The sequence below is a fragment of the Stenella coeruleoalba genome, assembly GCF_951394435.1.
Source record: "Stenella coeruleoalba genome assembly, chromosome: 1".
In the NCBI taxonomy this organism is placed as follows: domain Eukaryota; kingdom Metazoa; phylum Chordata; class Mammalia; order Artiodactyla; family Delphinidae; genus Stenella; species Stenella coeruleoalba.
In genome coordinates, this window is record NC_137169.1 from 81,468,926 (window position 1) to 81,491,304 (window position 22,379).

At 39.2% G+C, this 22,379-nt stretch overlaps 1 protein-coding gene across 3 annotated transcripts in view; it reads left to right on the plus strand.

Moving 5' to 3' along the window:
* The first annotated feature begins 6,443 nt into the window (after positions 1–6,443).
* Positions 6,444–22,379, plus strand: part of MTF2 (metal response element binding transcription factor 2) — an 86,001-nt gene continuing 70,065 nt past the window's right edge. For 2 of the 3 annotated variants that reach the window (XM_079927201.1, XM_079927202.1), the window contains exon 1: positions 6,444–6,679. In XM_079927201.1, coding sequence (XP_079783327.1) covers positions 6,675–6,679 — 5 coding nt within the window. In that variant the 5' untranslated portion in view covers positions 6,444–6,674. The remainder of the gene's footprint in view (positions 6,680–22,379) is intronic. The other variant, XM_079927203.1, reaches the window with a different exon arrangement.

Consider the following 22,379-nt stretch of genomic DNA (forward strand, 5'->3'; position numbering starts at 1 on the left):
CACTCTCCTCTAACAAAGCTTAACATTCTGCCAGCTGGTGAGGGAAAAATATTTAAAGGGTCCACATCCATTTTCACAAAACAAGTAATGAAGGGTGAATTTGGAAATGGTAGGTAATAAATTGATAATGGGCATGCTATATTTTAAGATGTATTATATGAGGGGTTTAAATTTGCTATATATATTTTTACAACAAATAACTGGGTTTAAAAACAATGTTCATGTTACATATGGACATTTCAGTTTTGGATAAAAAGGAAAGGAATTTTAACAAATCCTTTTGATTTGATTATTATGAAAACATTCTTTATTTTTTTTTATATATTTCAGATCCATTTCCCTTTTCAGACCAATGAAAGCAAACACTATAAGGACACAGAATGTGTTTCCTTTTTTTTTTTTTTAACATCTTCATTGGAGTATAATTGCTTTACAATGGTGTGTTAATTTCTGCTGTATAACAAAGTGAATCAGCTATACATATACATACATATCCATACCTCCTCCCTCTTACTTCTCCCTCCCACCCTACATATCCCACCCCTCTAGGTGGTAACAAAGCACCAAGCTGATCTTCCTGTGCTATGTGGCTGCTTCCCACTAGCTATCTATTTTACATTTGGTAGTGTATATATGTCCATGCCACACTCTCACTTCGTCCCAGCTTACCCTTCCCCCTCTCCATGTCCTCAAGTCCACTCTCTATGTCTGCATCTTTATTCCTGTCCGGCCCCTAGGTTCATCAGAACCATTGTTGGGTTTTTTTTGGTTTTTTTTACAGAATGTGTTTCTTTGATGTCTCTGACTTGTCTAGTTATTCATATTTCTATCTCTGCCCAATGAATAATGTAAAAGATCTTCTAGTCTTTCTCCACAGAGAATAATAGCTAATAATTGAGAGCTTGTACGTTTATAAACACAGTATTTTATAACATTCTCTGTGATTTTTCAATTATATAAATTTTTATAAATTTTGAGAATTACCTAATATTTTGAATATTCTCAAATTTTTGTATTTTTCATTTTTGGCTTTGAATATGGTAGAGAGCTCAATGCTATTATTGAGTTCTGTTACATATTAACATATCTAGATTGTTTCAGTCAGAGTAAATTAAAATATGCTGGGTGGCAGACAACTCCAAATTGCAGTGGTTTAACACAACAAGAGTTTGTTTCTCTAATTAAAAATTTACATGCAAAAAGATGAATACAGGCCCATACCTCACAGTATACACAAAAATGAACTCAACTGGATCATAGACTTAAATGTAAGAGCTAAACCTATAAAACTTCCATGAGAAAACATAATAGAAAATCTTTGTGATCTTGGGTCAGGCAAAGAGTTCTTAGCTATAACATCAAAAGCATATGGCATTGAAAAAAGATCCATTGAACTTTATCAAAATTAAGAAACTTTTGTGCTTCAAAAGACACCATTAGAATATTACTCAGCCATCAAAAGAAACTAAATTGAGTTATTTGTAGTGAGGTGGATGGACCTAGAGTCTGTCATACAGAGTGAAATATGTCAGAAAGAGAAAAGCAAATACTGTATGCTAACACATATTTATGGAATCCAAAAAAAATTTTTTAATGGTTCTGAAGAACCTAGGGGCAGGACAGGGATAAAGACGCAGACATAGACAATGGACTTGAGGACGCGGGGAGGGGGAAGGGTAAGCTGGGACGAAGTGAGAGAGTGGCATGGACATATATACACTACCAAATGTAAAATAGATAGCTAGTGGGAAGCAGATGCATAGCACAGGGAGATCAGCACAGGGAGATCAGCTCCATGCCTTGTGACCACCTAGAGGGGTGGGATAGGGAGGGTGGGAGGGAGTCGCAAGAGGAAGGAGATATGGGGATATATGTATACATATAGCTGATTCACTCTGTTATAAAGCAGAAACGAACACACCATTGTAAAGCAATTATACTCCAATAGAGGTGTTAAAAAAAAGTGGTTAAAAGATTTGAATATATGTTTCACCAAACAAGATATAAGAATGGCTAATAAGCACATGAAAAGATGCTCAACATCATTAGCCATTAGGGAAATACAAATTGAAACCATGAAAGGAAACGACTTCACTCCCACTGGAGTCAGTAAAATAAAAAAGATAGACAATAACAAGTATTGGTGAGGATGTGGAGAAATCAGAACTCTCTCTCATTGCTTACACTTTGGAAAACACTTTGGCAGTATCTCAAAAGCTTAAACATAAACTTACCATACAATGCAGCAATTCCACTTCTAGGAATCGATCCAAGAAAAGTAAAAACAAGTATCTACACAAGACTTGTACACAAATATTCATAGCATCATTATTCATAATAGCCCCAAACTGGAAACAATTCAAATGTGCATCAACTGGTGAATGAATAAACAAAATATGGCACATTCATACAATGGAGTACTATTCAGCAATGAAAAGGAAAGAACTAGAGACACATGGTACAATGTGGATGAACCTCAAAAACATTGTGCTGAGTGAAAGAAGTCAGACCAAAAGACGACATACTGTGTGAGTCCATTTATGAAATGGCCAGAAAAGGCATTTCTATGGAGACAGATAATAGATTGCCTGAGTTTGGAAGTCAGAACAAGGATTGATTGCAAACAGGCATAATGAATTCTTTTAGGGTGATGGAAACATCCTAAAACTGGATTGTGGTGATGGTTGCACAACTTTAGTCTCTGCTTGTGGCATTTTTCACAGAACTGGAACAAAAAATTTCACTATTTGTATGGAAACACAAAAGACCCCGAATAGCCAAAGCAATCTTGAGAACGAAAAACGGAGCTGGAGGAATCAGGCTCCCTCACTTCAGACTATACTACAAAGCTACAGTAATCAAGACAGTATGGTACTGGCACAAAAACAGAAAGATAGATCAATGGAACAGGATAGAAAGCCCAGAGATAAACCCACGCACATATGGTCACCTTATCTTTGATAAAGGAGGCAGGAATGTACAGTGGAGAAAGGACAGCCTCTTCAATAAGTGGTGCTGGGAAAACTGGACAGGTACATGTAAAACTATGAGATTAGATCACTCCCTAACACCATACACAAAAATAAGCTCAAAATGGATTACAGACCTAAATGTAAGGCCAGAAACTATCAAACTCTAAGAGGAAAACATAGGCAGGACACTATGACATAAATCACAGCAAGATCCTTTTTGACCCACCTCCTAGAGAAATGGAAATAAAAACAAAAATAAACCAATGGGACCTAATGAAATTTCAAAGCTTTTGCACAGCAAAGGAAACCATAAAGAAGACCAAAAGACAACCCTCAGAATGGGAGAAAATATTTACAAATGAAGCAACTGACAAAGGATTAATCTCCAAAATTTACAAGCAGCTCATGCAGCTTAATAACAGAAAAACAAACAATCCAATCCAAAAATGGGTAGAAGACCTAAATAGACATTTCTCCAAAGAAGATATACAGACTGCCAATAAACACATGAAAGGATGCTCAACATCACTAATCACTAGAGAAATGCAAATCAAAACTGCAATGAGATATCTTCTCACACCAGTCAGAATGGCCATCATCAAAAAATCTAGAAACAATAAATGCTGGAGAGGGTGTGGAGAAAAGGGAACCCTCTTGCACTGTTGGTGGGAATGTAAATTGATGCAGCCACTGTGGAGAACAGTATGGAGGTTCCTTAAAAAACTACAAATAGAACTACCATATGACCCAGCAATCCCACTACTGGGCATATACCCTGAGAAAACCAACATTCGAAAAGAGTCATGTACCAAAATGTTCATTGCAGTTCTATTTACAATAGCCCGGAGATGGAAACAACCAAGTGTCCATCATCAGATGAGTGGATAAAGAAGATGTGGCACATATATACAATGGAATATACAATGGAATATTACTCGGCCATAAAAAGAAACGAAATTGAGCTATTTGTGATGAGGTGGATAGACCTAGAGTCTGTCATACAGAGTGAAGTAAGTCAGAAAGAGAGACACAAATACCGTATGCTAACACGTATATATGGAATTTAAGAAAAAAAAATGTCATGAAGAACCTAGGGGTAAAACAGGAATAAAGACACAGACTTACTAGAGAATGGACTTGAGGATATGGGGAGGGGGAAGGGTAAGCTGTGACAAAGGGAGACAGAGGCATGGACATATATACACTACCAAACTTAAGGTAGATAGCTAGTGGGAAGCAGCCGCATAGCACAGGGAGATCAGCTCGGTGCTTTGTGACTACCTGGAGGGGTGGGATAGGGAGGGTGGGAGGGAGGGAGACGCAAGAGGGAAGAGATATGGGAACATATGTATATATATAACTGATTCATTTTGTTGTAAAGCAGAAACGAACACACCATTGTAAAGCAATTATACTCCAATAAAGATGAAAAAAATTATTTATTTTTTATACAGCAGGTTCTTATTAGTTATCTAGTTTATACATATTAGTGTATATATGTCAATTCCAATCTCCCAATTAGTCCCCCCACCCCCAGTTTCCCCCCTTGGTGTCCATACGTTTGGTCTCTACATCTGTGTCTCTATTTCTGCCTTGCAAACTGGTTCATCTGTACTATTTTTCTAGGTTCCACATATGTGCGTTAATATACGGTATTTGTTTTTCTGACTTACTTCACTCTGTAAAAATATATATATTAAAAAATTTTTAATTTATTTTTGGCTGCTTTGGGTCTTCATTGCTGCACGTGGGCTTTCTCTAGTTGTGGTGAGCGGGGCTACTCTTCGTTGTGGAGCACGGGCTCTAGGTACAAGGGCTTCAGTAGTTGTGGCTCGCGGGCTCTAGAGTGCAGGCTCAGTAGTTGCGGCGCACAGGCTTAGTTGCTCCGTGGCATGTGGGATCTTCCCGGACCAGGGCTCGAACCCGTGTCCCCTGCCTTGGCAGGCAGATTCTTAACCACTGTGTCACCAGGGAAGTCCCCAGAAATCCCTACGACCACAGTTACAGGAATTTTTTTTACTGTGCCTCCCTCAGTGCCCTTTATTCCCTGAGCACCTGGCTTCCTCAAATTAAATGATTGCCCTCTTGTACTTATATGTTTACATAGGCAAATAGCAAGCTTTTTTTTAAAAATTTCAAAAAGACAGGCATCATTGACTTCTCTAATGTATAAGAAATTAGAACACTTTCGTGTGGCTAAAGAAGCCGAAAGTTATACTAGTAAGTGGAAATTATAGGAAGGCAGATTGTACATCTATACAAGGAATAACTTTCTAGTTATTAGTGTTTGTGAAATTGAAATGACTGCCTCTGAGGTACTGAACCACTGAAGATGTTGAAGCTGAGGGTTGCTGACCACTTGAGAGAAATGTTGAGGAGAATTTAGACCAAATGTTCTCTAAAACTGATATTCTGTGACTAGGCTTAGATGCACAGCAAATATACCTGTTTGTGTAATATCTTTATCCATTTTTGGACTGCATCTACTTTTTTTAAAGTTAAACTCTACTCAACCAAAAAGTGTGAAGGGCATTGAAGATATATTTTTGAGAAACTATGTTATCACAGAGTTCAAAATGAAACTTGAAGGGTAGCAGATAGACTGAAGCTGTCTTCTTAAACAGATTGAAAAACATGGTACTAATTATCCCTGTGATGTAATATGACACAAAATATAAAATGATTTTTAAAATATTTTGACAAAGTTATAAACAAAGGTCCCTCATGTGGCTACTAAGAGGAGCTGGGTTTTATCTAAGTAGAAGTCACAGAGACAAGCATGCACTCTCTGTCTGTCACTTGGAACCTCTGTCGGCAGCTAAGGGTCTGCCCTAGTACGAAAAAGTTCTGTATTCCTAAAATAAACCACTTTGCACGAAATTATTCTCAGATTTCATCACAATTAGTAAGGATCTGCAAAGCAAATAAACAGAGAAACCTTTCATCGTCAGGGAAAAAAAGTCCGAAAATCTTCTATATAAGCAGCTTCTGATAGGAAGGAATTTGGGGCTGGACAATAATCGCCGAACAAAATATAATTCTGACATCCAGGGTCTTTTCCGCGCTGAATGAAATTCGAACAGCAGGTCTCAGGGTGAAGATAAGAGATTTTCTCCACAGAAGGGATACTGGCAAGGCAAGACGTAGCGAGCACCGTCCTATTTCTCAGGAACAGAACATGCAGCGTGAAAGTTGGACACTACCTTCCCTCTGCAACACAAACAGCAGCAGTACAGCCTAGGGTCCCAAGCTCAGCGTTCACTATTGTGTTAGCGCCGGCGGCGGAAGGACTTAGCCCCACCGCAAAGTTAAAGAGTCCTTCTTTGTTCAGTCCCTGCCGCGGACGCAGGGCACGGTGTTCTTCCGCGCTTACCACACAGTCTCCGCCCCCTCGCGGCTCTGGAGAGCTGCCATTCGGTCCCGGAGTCTCTCTGCGCTCCCAGAATGCACCGGCAGTCCGCGGGAAACCAAAATGGCGAAGGGTTGTAGTGAAGTGGGCTGTGTTTGAGGCCGGTGTAAGAACGCTCACTCTCTCCCCCCCCAACCTTCGTCCCCAGGTCCTCGGTTTGTGCGTGTGTATGTGCGGGGTGCCTGGTGGGGCGGGTGCCCGGTAAGTGCTCGGACTCGCAGGGGAAGCGCCCACGGGGTCGTGATTGGTTGTTTTTTCCTGTATGAAGCGGTTGGCACCACTGAAGTGACCGAATGAGGTGAGAGACCTTGGCCTGGGAACCAGGCTCTTCCGGAGGAGGTGGAGGGGGTGGGGAGGAGGAAGAAAGGAAGCAAGTATAAAAGGGAAAGATGGAGGCTCGAGGTGGGGGTGGGGGCTCCAGTGTACGTATGGGGGTGCCTTGCATATGTCGAAAAGAATGGATGGAAAGGGGCAGTCAGTTGGGTGTTGGAGAAAATAGGGACTAAAGGAGCGAGCAGGGCGTTGGGGAAGTCGGTTGGAGGAACAAGATGAAACGTTGAGACGGGGAAGCTGTGTTTGGAGGGGCAGGAAGGAACCTGGGGGCGGGAGACGGTTGGAGGGGCAGGATGAACCTGGTGATGAGGGGGTGGGGAACCGAAGGGAGGAGCCGTGAGGAAATGGGGACTGAGGGAGATGAGGGGGACCAGAGTGCAGGGGTTGCCTGGGACTTTAGGGGCCGCAAAGGGAAGTAGCAGCATGAAACGGGAGGGTGGTGGAATTGTATGGAATTGGAGTATGGGGGTAGAGTAGAAGGGCAGGATGGAGTAGGAGGATAAGGGGAACACTAAGTAGAACGTGAGAGCAAACCCTGAAAGCTTAAGGGGAAGAAGTGGAAGGGAAAGTGTGAGATGGGGGAGAGGTACCTTATATTCGGAGCCCACCAAAAATTTGAGACAGTTTTCTGTTTAATTAAATCTAACTCGTATGCCTGCTTGGATGTAGATTTGTAGTATTGTATTCATTTTTACAACTGAGGTACTCACGGTTGAAGGGATTTTAACTAATTTGCCAAGATTTCTTAACATGTTTTAATAGTGCCAGAACTCTTAACTATGTGTTTTACAGTCTGGCGTCCTTGGTTGCTAGAATTTTTCTTTGGAAGCAGCTAGAGGGAACAGATGGATTTATCGGGGTGATTTGACGAACTGTGAGGGTTCCTGAACAATGGGTAAAGGGATATGGAATGCTATTCTATTCTTTAAAACATTGAACTTTGGTTAAAGATAGAACCCATTTACTAATTCAAATATATAAACCTAGGTAGACCTGTGTATAACGTAAGAAAGCACCATGTGAGGTCAGTATAGAACTAGAAATATGTAAATAGTGCCTGATTTAATTTGACTCCAGATGCTCCGGTAGTAGTAACTTTCTCCTTCAGATTGATTCCAGGTGACCCTTCTGTACACTTTGCCTATAGGCTGGTTTCAATTTCCATGTTTTCATTCTCCCTTGAGAATTTCTTTTTTGAGCAGTGGATTGCAAAGACAGTGAATTTAAAAGTATTTAATGTGGGTAAAATAAAATGTACTTAAATTATTGAGTGACCTTTTCAGAGGTTTGAAATGCTTTAAATGGAGCCATTTTGACGAACAGCTGTAAGTGCCCAGTAGTTTTGGCAAGGAAAGAGCTGATTTTAAATGTCTTTTCTATTCTTGATATTTGGAATGTTATTCACACTCCAAGCATTTGTAGTGATAGCTTGCAAAGGGAATACAAGGTGAAACTTTTTTTTTTAGGTTCCTAATATAAAAATCTATTTGAATTCATATTTTAAATTTTCTCGCCTTCATTTTTTTTAAGTGCTAAAAATATTCTGAAGTATTTGAATTAAGAGTGCACCTGTTTCCTGATAACTGCATATTCATGTCAATGGGCATTAACGGAAATCTATACCTATCATGATGAAATGCACACACAATTTTAGAACTAGAAGTATAGAAATCATCTGGTTAAACTTTTTTTCTAGATGAAACAAAATATATTTAATTATGCTTTTAATTATGCCTGTTACCTCAAAGCTCAGTTAGGAAAGGAATTTTATCCTTTGTATTTTGCTGTGGGTCATAAGTTCTTTGATGTCATGGATTATAAATATACCTTTACATTAGATCTTTGACTGAAAGGATAATTTGCTTTATTTGTATTTCAGCATAATCTTTACATCTGACTTTAGGAAACTGGCAGTATAGTGATAATCTATTTTAACAGATGGGGAAATTTGCCTCTGAGCAGTTGCCATGGCCAACATCTGTAGCTTGGTGGTTCTGAAAGTAAAATTTAATTGCAGCTTTAGTTAGTCTAAACTTCCGTGAATGATACTCCTTGGTTGATATTTTTATGCTTTGTTTCCTGTGTTCTTCAAGATTTGTTTCTTGCAGCAAAATACAGTATAGCAATCCTAAATTGGAATATGGTAGTTTCTCTTTGGATGTTTTTTATGTATTCGAGTAGTGTTGTCCAATAGAACTTTCTGCAATGATGGCAGTTATCTGTATCTGCTGTATCCAGTATGATAGCCATGGGCCAATGTGGTGTTGAACGCTAGAAATGTAACTGGTGAGGCTGATAATTGAATTTATTTCATTAAAACTAAAATTTAAATGGCCATATGTGACTGCTGTATTGGACAGCACAGTATTGCATCCATTTATTAGGCATTGTCACACCCATCAACCATGGAAACCACAGGAACTAAGGAACTGTCTTTGAACTAAGGAGATTCAGAACTATCTTTGAACTAGGGAGAGTCAAGTTCTCTTTGTACATTTTTAAGATGAAGTAATCTTCATTTTTGCCACGCATCACGTCTTCTGTCATTTCTCTGTTTTCATATAACATTGCAAAAGAATAGTGAAGGTATCAATGTCTCTGGTCTTTTTAAGATGTAAGTTTCTTTTTCCTTTGTCAAAAACAACAAAAATGGATTTTAGGAAAATTAGTTTACCTTGTTATTTTAAAAAATTTATTTTGTTATTTTTACTCAAAAAATTTCAAACATATACAAAGTGAATAGAATTATAATGAACTGTTTTGTATCCATGCTTGTTTCATCTGTACTTCTACCCCCCCCCCACTCCTTTGTTTTTATTATTTTTTAAAGTTTTTTGAGGGAAAATTTACACATCTTGAAGATCTTAACTCTACACTTTTAATAATAGTTTAATTGAGATATAATGCATGTATTATATTTATATATACATAACTCACATGTATATACCCTTTTAAGTTATAATTCAGTGATTTTTAGTATATTCAGAGTTGCACAACCGTCACCATTATCTAATTTCAGAGCATTTTATTACTCCAGAATGAAAGTCTGTATCCATTAGTAGTCACTCTCCATTCCTCCCTACCTGGGCCAACCGCTAATCTACTTTTTGTGTCTATATTTGTCTGTCTTGGACATTTCATATGAATGGACTCATACATTTTTGTGGCCTTTTGTGTTTGGCTTCTTTCACCTAGCGTAATGTTTTCAGAGTATATCCATGTTGTAGCACATATCAGTACTTCCTTTTTATGGCTAAAATAGATTTCATTGTATGTACTACATTTTGTTTATTCATTCATCAGTTGATTGACATTGTTTTTTCCCCACTTTTTGGCTATTATGAATAATGCTACTATAAACATAACATGTACAGGGTTTGTATGGACACGTGCTTCCATTTCTCTTGGGTATGTAGCTAGGAGTGGAATTGCTGGGTCAGGTGATACCTCTGTGTTTAATGTTTTGAGGAAATGTCAAGCCATTTTCCAAAGACCCTGCACCCTTTTACAGCCTCACCAGCAACTATGAGGGTTACAGTTTCTCCACATCCTTGTTTGTACTTGTCTGTCTTTTTGATCATAATCATCCTAGTGGGTGTGCAGTGGTATCTCCTCGTGGTTTTGATTTACATTACCCCGATGGGTAATGTTGTTGAGCATGTTTTGTAGTTATTGACCTGTTGTGTACCTTCTTTGAAGAACTGTCTATTCAGGTCCTTTGCCTACTTAAAAAAAAATTGGATTATTTCTCTTTTTACTGAGAGTTGTAAGCATTCTTTGTATATTTTGGATACAAGTCCCTCATCAGATGTATGATGTGCAATTATTTTCTCCTGTGGGTTGTCTTTTCACTTGATGATGTCCTTTGTTTTTTTTTTTTTTTTGACAGTACGCGGGCCTCTCACTGTGGCCTCTCCCGTTGCGGAGCACAGGCTCCGGACGCGCAGGCTCAGCGGCCGTGGCTCATGGGCGCAGCCGCTCCGCGGCATGTGGGATCCTCCCAGACCGGGGCACAAACCCGTGTCCCCTGCATTGGCAGGCGGACTCTCAACCACTGCGCCACCAGGGAAGCCCCCGTTTTTTTTTTTTTTTTGGCGGATGATGTCCTTTGAAGCACAGAAGTTTTTAATTTTGATGAAGTTTAATTTATCCCTTTTTCTTTTTTTGCTTGTGTTTTTGATGTCGTATCTAAGAAACCATTGCCTAATTCCAGTACTTTTTTTTTTTTTTTTTTTTTTGCGGTACACGGGCCTCTCACTGCTGTGGCCTCTCCCGTTGTGGAGCACAGGCTCCGAAAGCGCAGGCTCCGCGGCCATGGCTCACGGGCCCAGCCACTCCGCGGCATGTGGGATCCTCCCGGACCGGGGCACGAACCCGTGTCCCTTTCATCGGCAGGTGGACTCTCAACCACTGCGCCACCAGGGAAGCCCTCCAGTACGGTTCTGAAAAATGGATATAACTGTGTTTCTCATAAGCCTATCATGGTGTAGAATACTTCTCTCTAGGAAGCTCACATGTAGCCTTTCTCAGTCTTCCCTCTCCCTAGTTACTGTTCACTTTAATTTTGAATAGAACTTTATATAATGGAATCATTCAGTATGCATATCTGTTAAAATTTTTGTTTCATGAAACTAGAACTGCAGTCTTAGCTTGAAAAATCCCATTATGCAAAGGATATTGTAGTAATGGCTTAAGAATCTTACATTATGTGGTGACAATCCTAACCAGTACTTCGTGTAACATGAGGTTTTTTTTAATGGCTTATGAAGACAGTTCTCTTATTTTGAATGGATAAAGCTGAGTAGGGACTTAATGAGTATTTACTTCCAAATGTTGCCTAAGATGAGGATTTAAAAATTAAGGGCACAGGGCAATGTGAGGGATCCTTGTGATGATGGAAATATTGGTATCAAATATTTTTGGTTGTGATACTATTCTGTAGTATAAAATGCTAAATCAAAGATGCTTCCACTTGGTAAGAGTTACATGGAATTTATTATTTCTTACAATTGCATATAAATCTACAATTATCACAAACTAAAATGTTTGATTAAAAAATAAAAGTTAAGGGGACAAAAGTGGACCAAAGCAGGCGTAGCAAGAACAGGTCAAATTGGTTTGGTTTCGGTCAGTCAGGTTCTAAAAACAAACTAAATATGCGCGTTTGTTTTTCTCTACCCTTACTAGTGAAGTTTACATTGCAGGAAAAGCTCCCACAATTTTTTTAAGTTGTAGTGGGGGGTGGAGTGGAAAGACACAGGTGTCTACTGGAAAGTACTGAATGTATACTCAGAAGATTGGGGTCTTTGTTTAATCTGCTAGATCCACAGCAGTTTTAGTTTCTTTACCTGTAAAATGGGGATGTTACCCACATGTGTTACTCACAGGATTGTTGGGAGGGTCAAGAAGGAAAATAAAGGAGAAAGCACTTTATAAACTCTAGGTGCAGTGTAATTGGTTAGTAGTATTTTCCAGAATCTTTTCCCAGAAGAGTTGTTGTATAGAACAAGAGAATCAGGTATACCTGTAATGAAACCTATGCACTAAAAACATCTTCTACAACTTTCCTCTCTAGATGATGAGTATGTCTAATACTGAATGAATAAATTATTTTGCCCTGTTCATAATTATTGACTTCAGACATGTACAGCGTAAACTGCCATGTACGCTGTTGAGTATAATATATTTAGAAGTGTTATTGAACCAGATGTTGAATTTTTTGAAACCATATTTTGTTAGAATTTGAAAATACTGGCCCTTGGTGTTTTGGGATGACCAGTGCTGATAGATCTAATTGATCTAAGATAAGCACCCATAGAGCTATCAATAAAAAACCGAAAAACAAACCAAAACTAACAAGACCAGTTTCTTAGAACTCATACCCTAGAGATTCTGATTTGAGAGATTTGGTACAGGCTTTTATATACGTTTGTGTTTAAAATTTTTTCCCACTTGATTTTGTTTTGCAGCCAGGGTTAAGTACTAAATTTTGTTCTAGGGTCAAGTTTAGAAACTTACCACTTCTTATTAAAACATTACTAAGAGCTATACAAAGGAAAGACTAATAATAGGCATGTTTTTCATACTTGAAATGAAAAAGAAAAATATTTTAGTAGTATTTCCATCACACTTATTTAAAATCTTTTAAATAAGTGGTTAATAAAGTAGTTAATGGAACTTTGTAGTCTGGGAACCTTGTGAACCTGTTAAATGTTTTATAAAATTGCATTTAGGTGTTGTGAGATAGAGAATTCTCCTTTCAGGGAAGCGTTTAAACAGAGGCTAGATGATCATCTTATTTAGGGATATTATAAGGAGGGATTTTTTGTTTTTCATTAGCTAGGAAGTAAATGACCTTCTAGGAACTTTCTGAAACTAAAATAAGTTTCTAGATTATAATGAAAACAATGGGCATTCTTTTTCCTTTAGGTTGATGAGAATTGTCAAGGGGGATAAAATCCTTCCCCAAGTCAAGTTTCTCCTGAATGTCCTGTTTTCTATTTTTTCAGTCTTTTCCACTTTATGTCTAAATTCATCTCTTAGATTTTTCTTTTTCAAAAACAGCCTGCAGAATATGATGTTTTTCAGTTTTTTTGTTTCAAGAGTTTTATTGCTGTTCATTAGAGAGGAACAAACAAAAAATGGTTATTTGCAAAGATTAAAAATTTAGAATATCCTTACAGAATTCACTAGTGCAGTGATTCTCAAATTTGATTCTCAAATTTTTTGGTCTTAGGACCCCTTTACAGTCTTAATTCTTGAGGACCCCAAGAATTAAAAAATGAGAATACATATGTGCACACCCCATTAATCTTAAGAGTGAAATCATCACATATCATTTAGTCCCTGGAAAATTCCACTCTACAATTCTGGGAGAATGAGTGAAAAAGGCACATAATGTCTTAATATTATTTTGAAACTAGCTAGGACTTTGTAGAGCTCATAGATCCCCAGGTACCGTTGAGACCTGCTTCTTCAGTCTACTCTTTCTTTAGGGAGTTAGGGTGGTTTTATGCATTGCAGGGTGTTTAGCATTCCTGGCTTCTCTCCTTAAGCAGATTTTTGTCTCTTCTTGGAAAAAATTTGAGGCTCTCAAACATGAACTGCTTCAGGACAGGAATAAAGACGCAGACGTAGAGAATGGACTTGAGGACACGGGGAGGGGGAAGGGTAAGCTGGGACAAAGTGAGAGAGTAGCATTGACATATATACACTACCAAGTGTAAAATAGATAGCTTGTGGGAAGCAGCTGCATAACACAGGGAGACCAGCACAGGGAGATCAGCTCCATGCTTTGTGACCACCTAGAAGGGTGGGATAGTGAGGGTGGGAGGGAGACGCAAGAGGGAGGGGATATGGTGATGTATGTATACATACAACTGATTAACTTTGTTATGCAGCAGAAACTAACACAACATTGTAAAGCAATTATACTCCAATAAAGATGTTAAAAAAAACAACAAAAAACCCACCATGAACTGCTTCAACTTCCTATCTTCACATCTACCAACTTAACTATAAATGTATCCAAACTGACATGAAAAGAAATGGACCTTCTTTGATTCAAGACTAGTCTTTCCCTTAAAGATTCAATTTCTCTGACTTGTGTTTTCAGTTATCTTTTGATATCCTCCTTTCATATTAGAAACATGGTCAAGACTTTTCATACTTAAAAACAGAAAAAGCCATTCACCTTAACCTTGTATCCTTATCCAGATGTTTGTAGCCCTCTCTCCTTTATGTAGCCAAGCTCTGAAAAAATAGTTTCAACTTCAGCTCTCATTTAAACTTTTATTAACAAAGATATATATATGATACACTCATTGTAGAAAATTTAAATATTAAAAAACTTTAAAAAGTAATCTATATCACTCAGCTACCAAAAATGCCTTTTTTAGTCTCATTGCCTTCTTTTTAAGCATATTTTTCACTTATGCTAAACACTTAAAAATTTCCTTCAGTGGGGTAATGCATGTAGTTGACCAAAAATATCAGAGTATAGAAACAGAAGGATTTAAATGAACAGCTACAGTCCTCAGGCCTCCTGAGTCCTGCTTTGAGAGGGAATTATTTTATTTTTAAGTGTTATATTCCTTTGTTCTGCTCATTGTCTCCATAATGCTAAGTGATACTTTTATACTACTATTTTTTTTTTTTTTTTTTTTTTTTTTTTTGCGTTACGCGGGCCTCGTCACCGTTGTGGCCTCTCCCGTTGCGAGCACAGGCTCCGGACGCGCAGGCTCAGCAGCCATGGCTCACGGGCCCAGCCGCTCCCCGGCATGTGGGATCTTCCCGGACCGGGGCACGAACCCGTGTCCCCTGCATTAGCAGGCGGACGCTCAACCACTGCGCCACCAGGGAAGCCCTTATACTACTATTTGATTTACTCACTTTAGACATTTTGCTGTATAAAGACATAAAGATTATGCTGTGATAAAGATGCAGTTAACTTATGCCCTACATTTCTTTTCTTTTCCCCTTTCCAGTTTTTGGGTTTTCTACTGGTTAGTTCCTTAACTTTAAACTTAAACCTTTTTTCATATCCCATCAGTTTTGGACTTTATTCCTCCACCTCGTAAGGCAAGTATTATTAAACTCCCTTCCTTTGCCTTGGTTTCTCTTCCTCCTTCCACTGCTCAATTTTTGTCATTTTCACATTGCTTTTCTGTTTTAAATTTTGAAAACATTTAATATTCTCTTCTTAGCCATAATTATCTGTCTTGTTTATAGTTGATTCTAAAGGTTGAAGATTAATAAGCAGCTTTTATATGATCTTGACCAAGTAAATATTATCGTCTGCTGTGCTGGATAGAACCATGATTACAGTTCCTTTCTTGTAACACTTTTTTCCCTTAAAATTTCTAACACTTTTTCATGTTTTCTCTGCCTTTGTCTTATCTGTAAATTTTTCTGGTGTCTTAAACTGTCTTAAACTGTCTAGTTTGTTAATCTTCCTTTTTCCTCAAACACCACTCTTTGGAACCTTTTTTTTTTTCTTTCTTTTTCTTTTTCTGGTCCAGACTAGTTGTGCTCTAGATTTTTTTCATGGCTGCCATTGTGGGGATTCTCTCTGTTGCTCTCTTGGGTTGGGTGTACTGTTTCCTGCATCCCATGTTTTTTCTTTCTTGGGGGATATTTCCTCACTTTACTAGAGCCAAATCCTCAAATCTTGGTTTAAGATCTTAACATTTATTTTGTATGCCTTCATTTTTTTCAAATTTAGTTTGGTTCATTGGGATTCTAGTTTGAACTTTATTTTTCTTCACAATTTTGAGGCAGTCCATTATCTTCTAGAATCTTAACTCTAATTCTGCTTCTCATTCTTTTGTTAGGTAACTTGATTTTTCTCTTCGGAAGCTTATTGAGTCTTCTGTTTTCAGTGTTATGCAATTTCATGCAAATTTAGGGTTTTTGAAAATCAGTACTTTGAAAGTCCTATCATTTTGAAGATTTTTGTCTCCTTTCAACCTTGGGAAATTTTATTATTATTTAAAAAATAATATTCCCTCACACCTGTTAGATTGGCTCTTACCAAAAAGACAAGAAATAACAAGTGTTGGTGAGGATGTAGAGAAAAGGAATCCTTGGGCACTGTTGGTAGGAATGTAAATTGGTGCAGCCACTATGAAAAACAGTATGGTGGTTCCTCAAAAAATTAAAAATAGGACTACCATATGATCCAGCAGTTCCATTTCTGGGTATTTATTTCAAGAAAACGGAAACACTAACTTGAAAAGATACCCAGTTGACCTAGAATGACACAGGTTTGAAGTGTGCGGATTCACCTTTATGTGGATTTTTTTTCCACAAATATAGTACCTGTATTTTCATTTTACAGGTCTTTAAATTAACTAAGTGTGGGGGGAAAGTTTGTGTTTGATTAGAGATCACAGTATGTGGAATCAGAAGAACTAGGATTTGATTATGATTCTATCCAAGACTATTTCAGTTTCCTGACCTTGGATGAGTCATTTATCAGTTCCTTTGTTTTTGAGGCAGAGATAGCAGCACTCAGATTTTGACTCTGCATTGGGGTGGGGGTGGGGGGTTGGTTGTTGCCCCTAACCTCCTACTTGTTCAAGGGTCAACTGTATATACCTTCCATGTTCATTGCAGCATTATTTATAATAGCAAAGACCTGGAAGCAACCTGAGTGTCTATCGGTGGATGAATGGATAAAGAAAATGAGGTAGGGATGTGTATGTGTGTGTGTCATGGAATATTATTCAGCCATAAAAAAGAATGAGATGTTGCAGTTTGTGACAACATGGTGACTGGACCTTAAGGGCATTATGCTAAGTAGAATAAGTCAGACAGAGAAAGACAAATACTGTATGATCTCACTTATATGTGGAATCTAAAACAGGACAACAACCAAAAAACCCAAGCTCAGATACAGAGAACAGATTGGTGGTTGCCGGAGTTGTGGGCTGTGGGTGTGGGTTGGACAAAATGGGTGAAGGGGGTCAACAGGTACAAATTTCCAGTTATAAAGTTATGGGGATGTAATGTACAGCATAGTGACTGTAGTTAGTAATACTCTATTGCGTATTTGAAAGTTGAGTAGATCTTAAAAGTTTCATACAGGAGAAAAAATTGTAACTGGTAACTGGTGTTAACTAGACTTATTGCTAACTGATGTTATAAGACTTTTGTTGTCATTTCACAATATATATAAATATCAAATCATATTGTATACAGGAAACTAATATAGTGTATTTCAATTGTATCTCAATGTGAAATAAATATTAACTAGTAAAAATAAAAAGGTGCTGTGGAAATATATTTCTAGATATGGAAAGATGTTTCAAATATACTGTTAAATTGTAAAAGAAAAAAAGAAAAAAGGCATGTTATGAGCAGTATGCAAAGTAGACCTAATTTTTAGAGATGAAAATATACACGTAGATCAAAAAAATTTTTTTGGTTCTGTGCATTATCTCTTTATTGAGGGCCTCTTTTCTTTTTTTCTTCTTCTTTTTTTTTTTTTTTGGTACGCGGGCCTCTCACTGTTGTGGCCTCTCCCGTTGCGGAACACAGGGTCCGGACGCGCAGGCTCCGCGGCCATGGCTCACGGGCCCAGCCGCTCCGCGGCACGTGGGATCCTCCCGGACCGGGGCACGAACGCATGTCCCCTGCATCAGCAGGTGGACTCTCAACCACTGCGCCACCAGGGAAGCCCTCTTTTCTTTTATATTCTCCATATCCTTGATCATTTACCCGCCCCCCAATAATCTGGGGATATTTTCATTGACTTATTTTTCCAGTTCAATTAAAGATTTTTTTAAATCATATTTTTAATTTCAGGAGCTCATTCTTGGATTCTGATTGTTCCTTTTTTACATCATCATGTTTTCAATGTTTGGATGCAACATATCCTTAATTTTTTTCTATGTATATTAATTAGACTTTATTTGTTTATTTTGGCTGCAGCTTACAGTATCTTAGTTCCCTGACCAGGGATGGAACCCAGGGCCCTGGCAGTGAAAGTGCTAAGTCCTAACTACTGGACTGCCAGGGAATTCCCATAGACTTTATTTTATTTTATTTTTTTGGTGGGTTTTTTTTGGTTTCTTTTTGCGGTACGTGGGCCTCTCACTGTTGTGGCCTCTCCCGTTGCGGAGCACAGGCTCCGGACGCGCAGGCTCAGCGGCCATGGCTCACGGGCCCAGCCACTCCGCAGCACGCGGGATCCTCCCGGACCGGGGCACGAACTCGTGTCCCCTGCATTGGCAGGCGGACTCTCAACCACTGCGCCACCAGGGAAGCCCCATAGACTTTATTTTTTAAGTTCTCTGTTCCTGGATTGTTTCCTTTGTAATCTGTTTTCTTGGGCTTTGTCTTTTATATTGTAGTTTTTCAATATTATTAAATCAGGAGGCAATACATGCTTGGGTACCTGGCATGGCTGGGTTTAATTCATGATGAAATGTGGATAGCTAGCTCCCTTCTGCTTCCCATGTTCCAGAATGTGAAAGGCATTGGGACACCAGCACTCATTCACCCTTCTTAGTTCTTTTCAGGCACTCTCCTTGTGAGTTGAACCCTCACTTTTTTTTTTTTCTTCCTTCCTTTGCTCCCAAAGCCAGCAGCTGGTCATACCAATGATGGTTAGATGTAGAGGAGGCAGCCAGTTCTTGAGATGCTGCTCAAGAATGGTGACATCTCAGGAACATGGGGAGGTATATTTAAAAATAGTCCCTTCCTCCCCTCAGTAAAAGGGGGAAGGGGAGTAGAAATGAAAGGAAAGAGAACTAACTAATGCTGTAGTGCAGCAGTCCTGGACCTTTTTGGCATCAAGGACCAGTTTCGTGGAAGACAATTTTTCCACGGACCAGGGTGGGTGGGTGGGTGGGGGATGGTTTGTGGATGATTCAAGCGCATTATATTTAATGTGCACTTTATATCTATTATTATTACATTGTAGTATATAATGAAATAATTATACAGCTTACAATAATGCAGAGTTGGAGCCCTGAGCTTGTTTTCCTGCAACTAGATGGTCCCATGTGGGGGTGATGGGAGACAGTGACACCCGAAGTGTGTTGCTTCTGTCCATTCTACTCTGTAATCTTGTTTTGGTTGCTGTCACTGCAGAAAACCCTGCTTCACAAAGATAGGATGTTGGAAATGGAAGCAGGCTTTTCAGTGTTTTTGTGGCAGTCTCAGGATATCCCGCCTTGAACATATGGAGATTTGAAGTTGTCTCAAACATACTTTTAAGGCCACCGTCATTTGTGATCTCAAGCAGTCAATCCTCTTTCAGCACAGACAAAGTTGATTCACCCGGCTTATTCACAGATGGGTCGTGGATCCATTCCTTCCCAGTTTGGGGGTCTTTTATGGTTGGGAAGTAATGCTCAGATTCTTTTGAAAGCTGAGATAGGTGATCATGCACCAGCTGGGAGAAAGAAGGCCCTGGTTCAGTCTCTTTCAAAATCTCTGCTAATGTTTGAAACGTCAAAAATCCCAGTGTTCACTTGTTGCCCCCATAATTACAGTTTGGCTTTGAATGCAGCCACTTTATTTGCCAACCTGAACACAGTTGTCGTTTTCCCTTGAAATGACAGATTGAGTTCGTTGAGCAGGTTGAATATGTCACACAAGTAAGCAATTTTGTGACCCACTGTGTGTCACTGAAATGTGCTGCCAGTGGTGACTGTTTTTCTAAAAAATCTCTGGAGCGGCTCTCGTAACTCAAAAACTCTGGCCAGTCATCTACATTTAGAAAGCCATCTCACTTCTGTGTATAAGAGAAGATGTGTGTGCTCTGCGTCCATCTCCTCACAGAGCTGCATGAACAGACGTGAATTAAGGGCATGTGCTTTAAAGTGGTTGATAATTTTAATCAGATCCTGTAAAACGTTAAATTCAGGTGACATTTTTCGGCTAACCAGCACTTCTCTGGATGACACAGTGCGTAGACTCACATTCAGAAGTGACCTCTTCGACCCAAGTAGTGAAACCAGAAAGCCGTCCAGTCGTGGCAGCTGCTCTGTCCCTGCATATACCGACACAAAATGACCAGTTCAGTTTTCCTGATATGTAATCGTTCAAAGACTTGAATAGTTCTGCAGCTGTGGTGTTGGTTGACAACAAAAGTGTACTTAACATATCCTCACGTACATTCTCCTGAAAAATATATCGAACAAAACCATGCATTGTTGCCTTGTTGTCAACATCGGTAGACTCATCAACCTGGATTGTGTACCATGGTGACTCATTAATCCTCTAACAATTGTGCCTCAATGTTCTCTGCTGTTTTGTCAATTCATCTAGTTATGGTGCTAGCTGAAAGAGGAACACGTGCCACCTTTTGAACTGCAGCCTCTCCTAAAAGTTCACAACAAATGTCCTTAGCAGCAGGCAGGATCAACTCTTCAATAGTAAAGGGCTTCCTAGCTTTAGCAATGCAGTTAGCCACTAAGAATGATGTTCACAGTGCAGACACATTTGATGAAGTGGTGGCCTTCAATAATTGCTTCTGTTCTTCGTGGTCACGTTTTTTTCTTTTGAAAAACTCCAAAGGCTTGTCTTTTAATGCAGGGTGCTTGGTCTGCATGTGGCAAAGCAGTTTTGAAGGTTTCATGGCTTCGTTGGATAGCCGGTTGCCACATTTTATACAAAGCGGACTTGGAGAATGTGAATCACCTGTTGCAATGAACCCATAATTTTAGTAGCATTCTTGGTATTTTCTTTTAAATGCAGCTTTCTTTTTGTTGGCAGTCTTAGAGTCTTTTGCTGTCTCATCATCGGGTCTTACCCCTTTTCAAAGAAGCTCTCCAGCGACGTTTGTTTTTTACTAATTTTGGCTGGGGTTAGCCTGTGGGCTTAACAAAACTGTGCCTGAGACAAGTGCAAAGTGCAGGAAAGAGGCGCGGACGGAAGTGGTAAATAAAACAATGGGCGGGCCATGTGCGGACTAAAATAAGTGTCGGATTCTGACTTAAAGCCTGCCACCAGGTGCAGCTGTACAATTGAAGTACAGCGACTCACTATAAAGCCTGCCACCAGATGCAGCTTAATTGTCACTTGCCACTCACTGATAGGGTTTTGATGAGTCTGCAAACAATTGATTTATTATGGTCTCTGTGCAGTCAAACCTCTCTGCTAATGATAATCTGTATTTGCAGCTGCTCCTCAGCACTAGCATCACCACCTCAGCTCCACCTCAGATCATCAGGCTTTAGATTAGATTCTCATAGGGAGCGCAACCTAGATCCCCCGCATGCGCATTTCACAGTAGGGTTCGTACTCCTATAGCTGATCTGAATAGGGGCGGAGCTCAGGTGGTAATGCGAGCCATGGGGACTGGCTGTAAATACAGATGAAGCTTCGCTTGCTTACCTGCCGCTCACTTCCTGCTGTGCGGCCTGGTTCCTCACCGGCCACAGACTGGTACCTGTCCGTGGCCCCGGGGGGTTGGGGACCCCTGCTGTAGTGAGTTGCTGTTATTAATGGGATTTTCAGGAACATTGGGCCAAGGTGGAAAAAAAAAAAGATTGAGAAATACAGTCAGCCCTCATATCTGTGGGGTTCTGCATTCGTGGATTCAACCAACCTTAGATGGAAAATATACAGGAAAAAAATTCCAGAAATTTCCCAAAAGCAAAAATTGAATTTGTCTTGCATTGGCAACTCTTTACACAGCATTTACATTGTATTAGGTATTATAAGTGACCAAGAGATGATTTAAAGTATATGGGAAGATAGGTTATATGCAAATACTATACCATTTTATATGAAGGACTAGAGCATCCTTGGATTTTGGTGTCTGAGGGGTCAGGGGAGAAGGGGTGGGGGTGAGGGTCCTGGAACCAATATCGTGTGAATACTGAGTGAGACTGTAATGTTTATAAGGTCCAAATGTAACACATAAAGCCCTTTATGGTATGCTTGTTGACAACATCATCTCACAGGAATAATGAGAAAAATGAATTGTTGTGATTGGAATATTGGGGAGTGGGAATGAGGATTGTATGAGAGGTTAACTTACGAAAGCATTTTATATTTTGTAGGGATTTAAACTTTATTCTTTTGACCAATGTCAAAATTAAACTTAATTTTGTTGCCAAAATGATTTCTTGCCATATCTGAGTATCTCTATTATTATTTACTAAATGGTTTTCTTTATATTAGCTTTAACTCATTTAGCTTTATTCTAA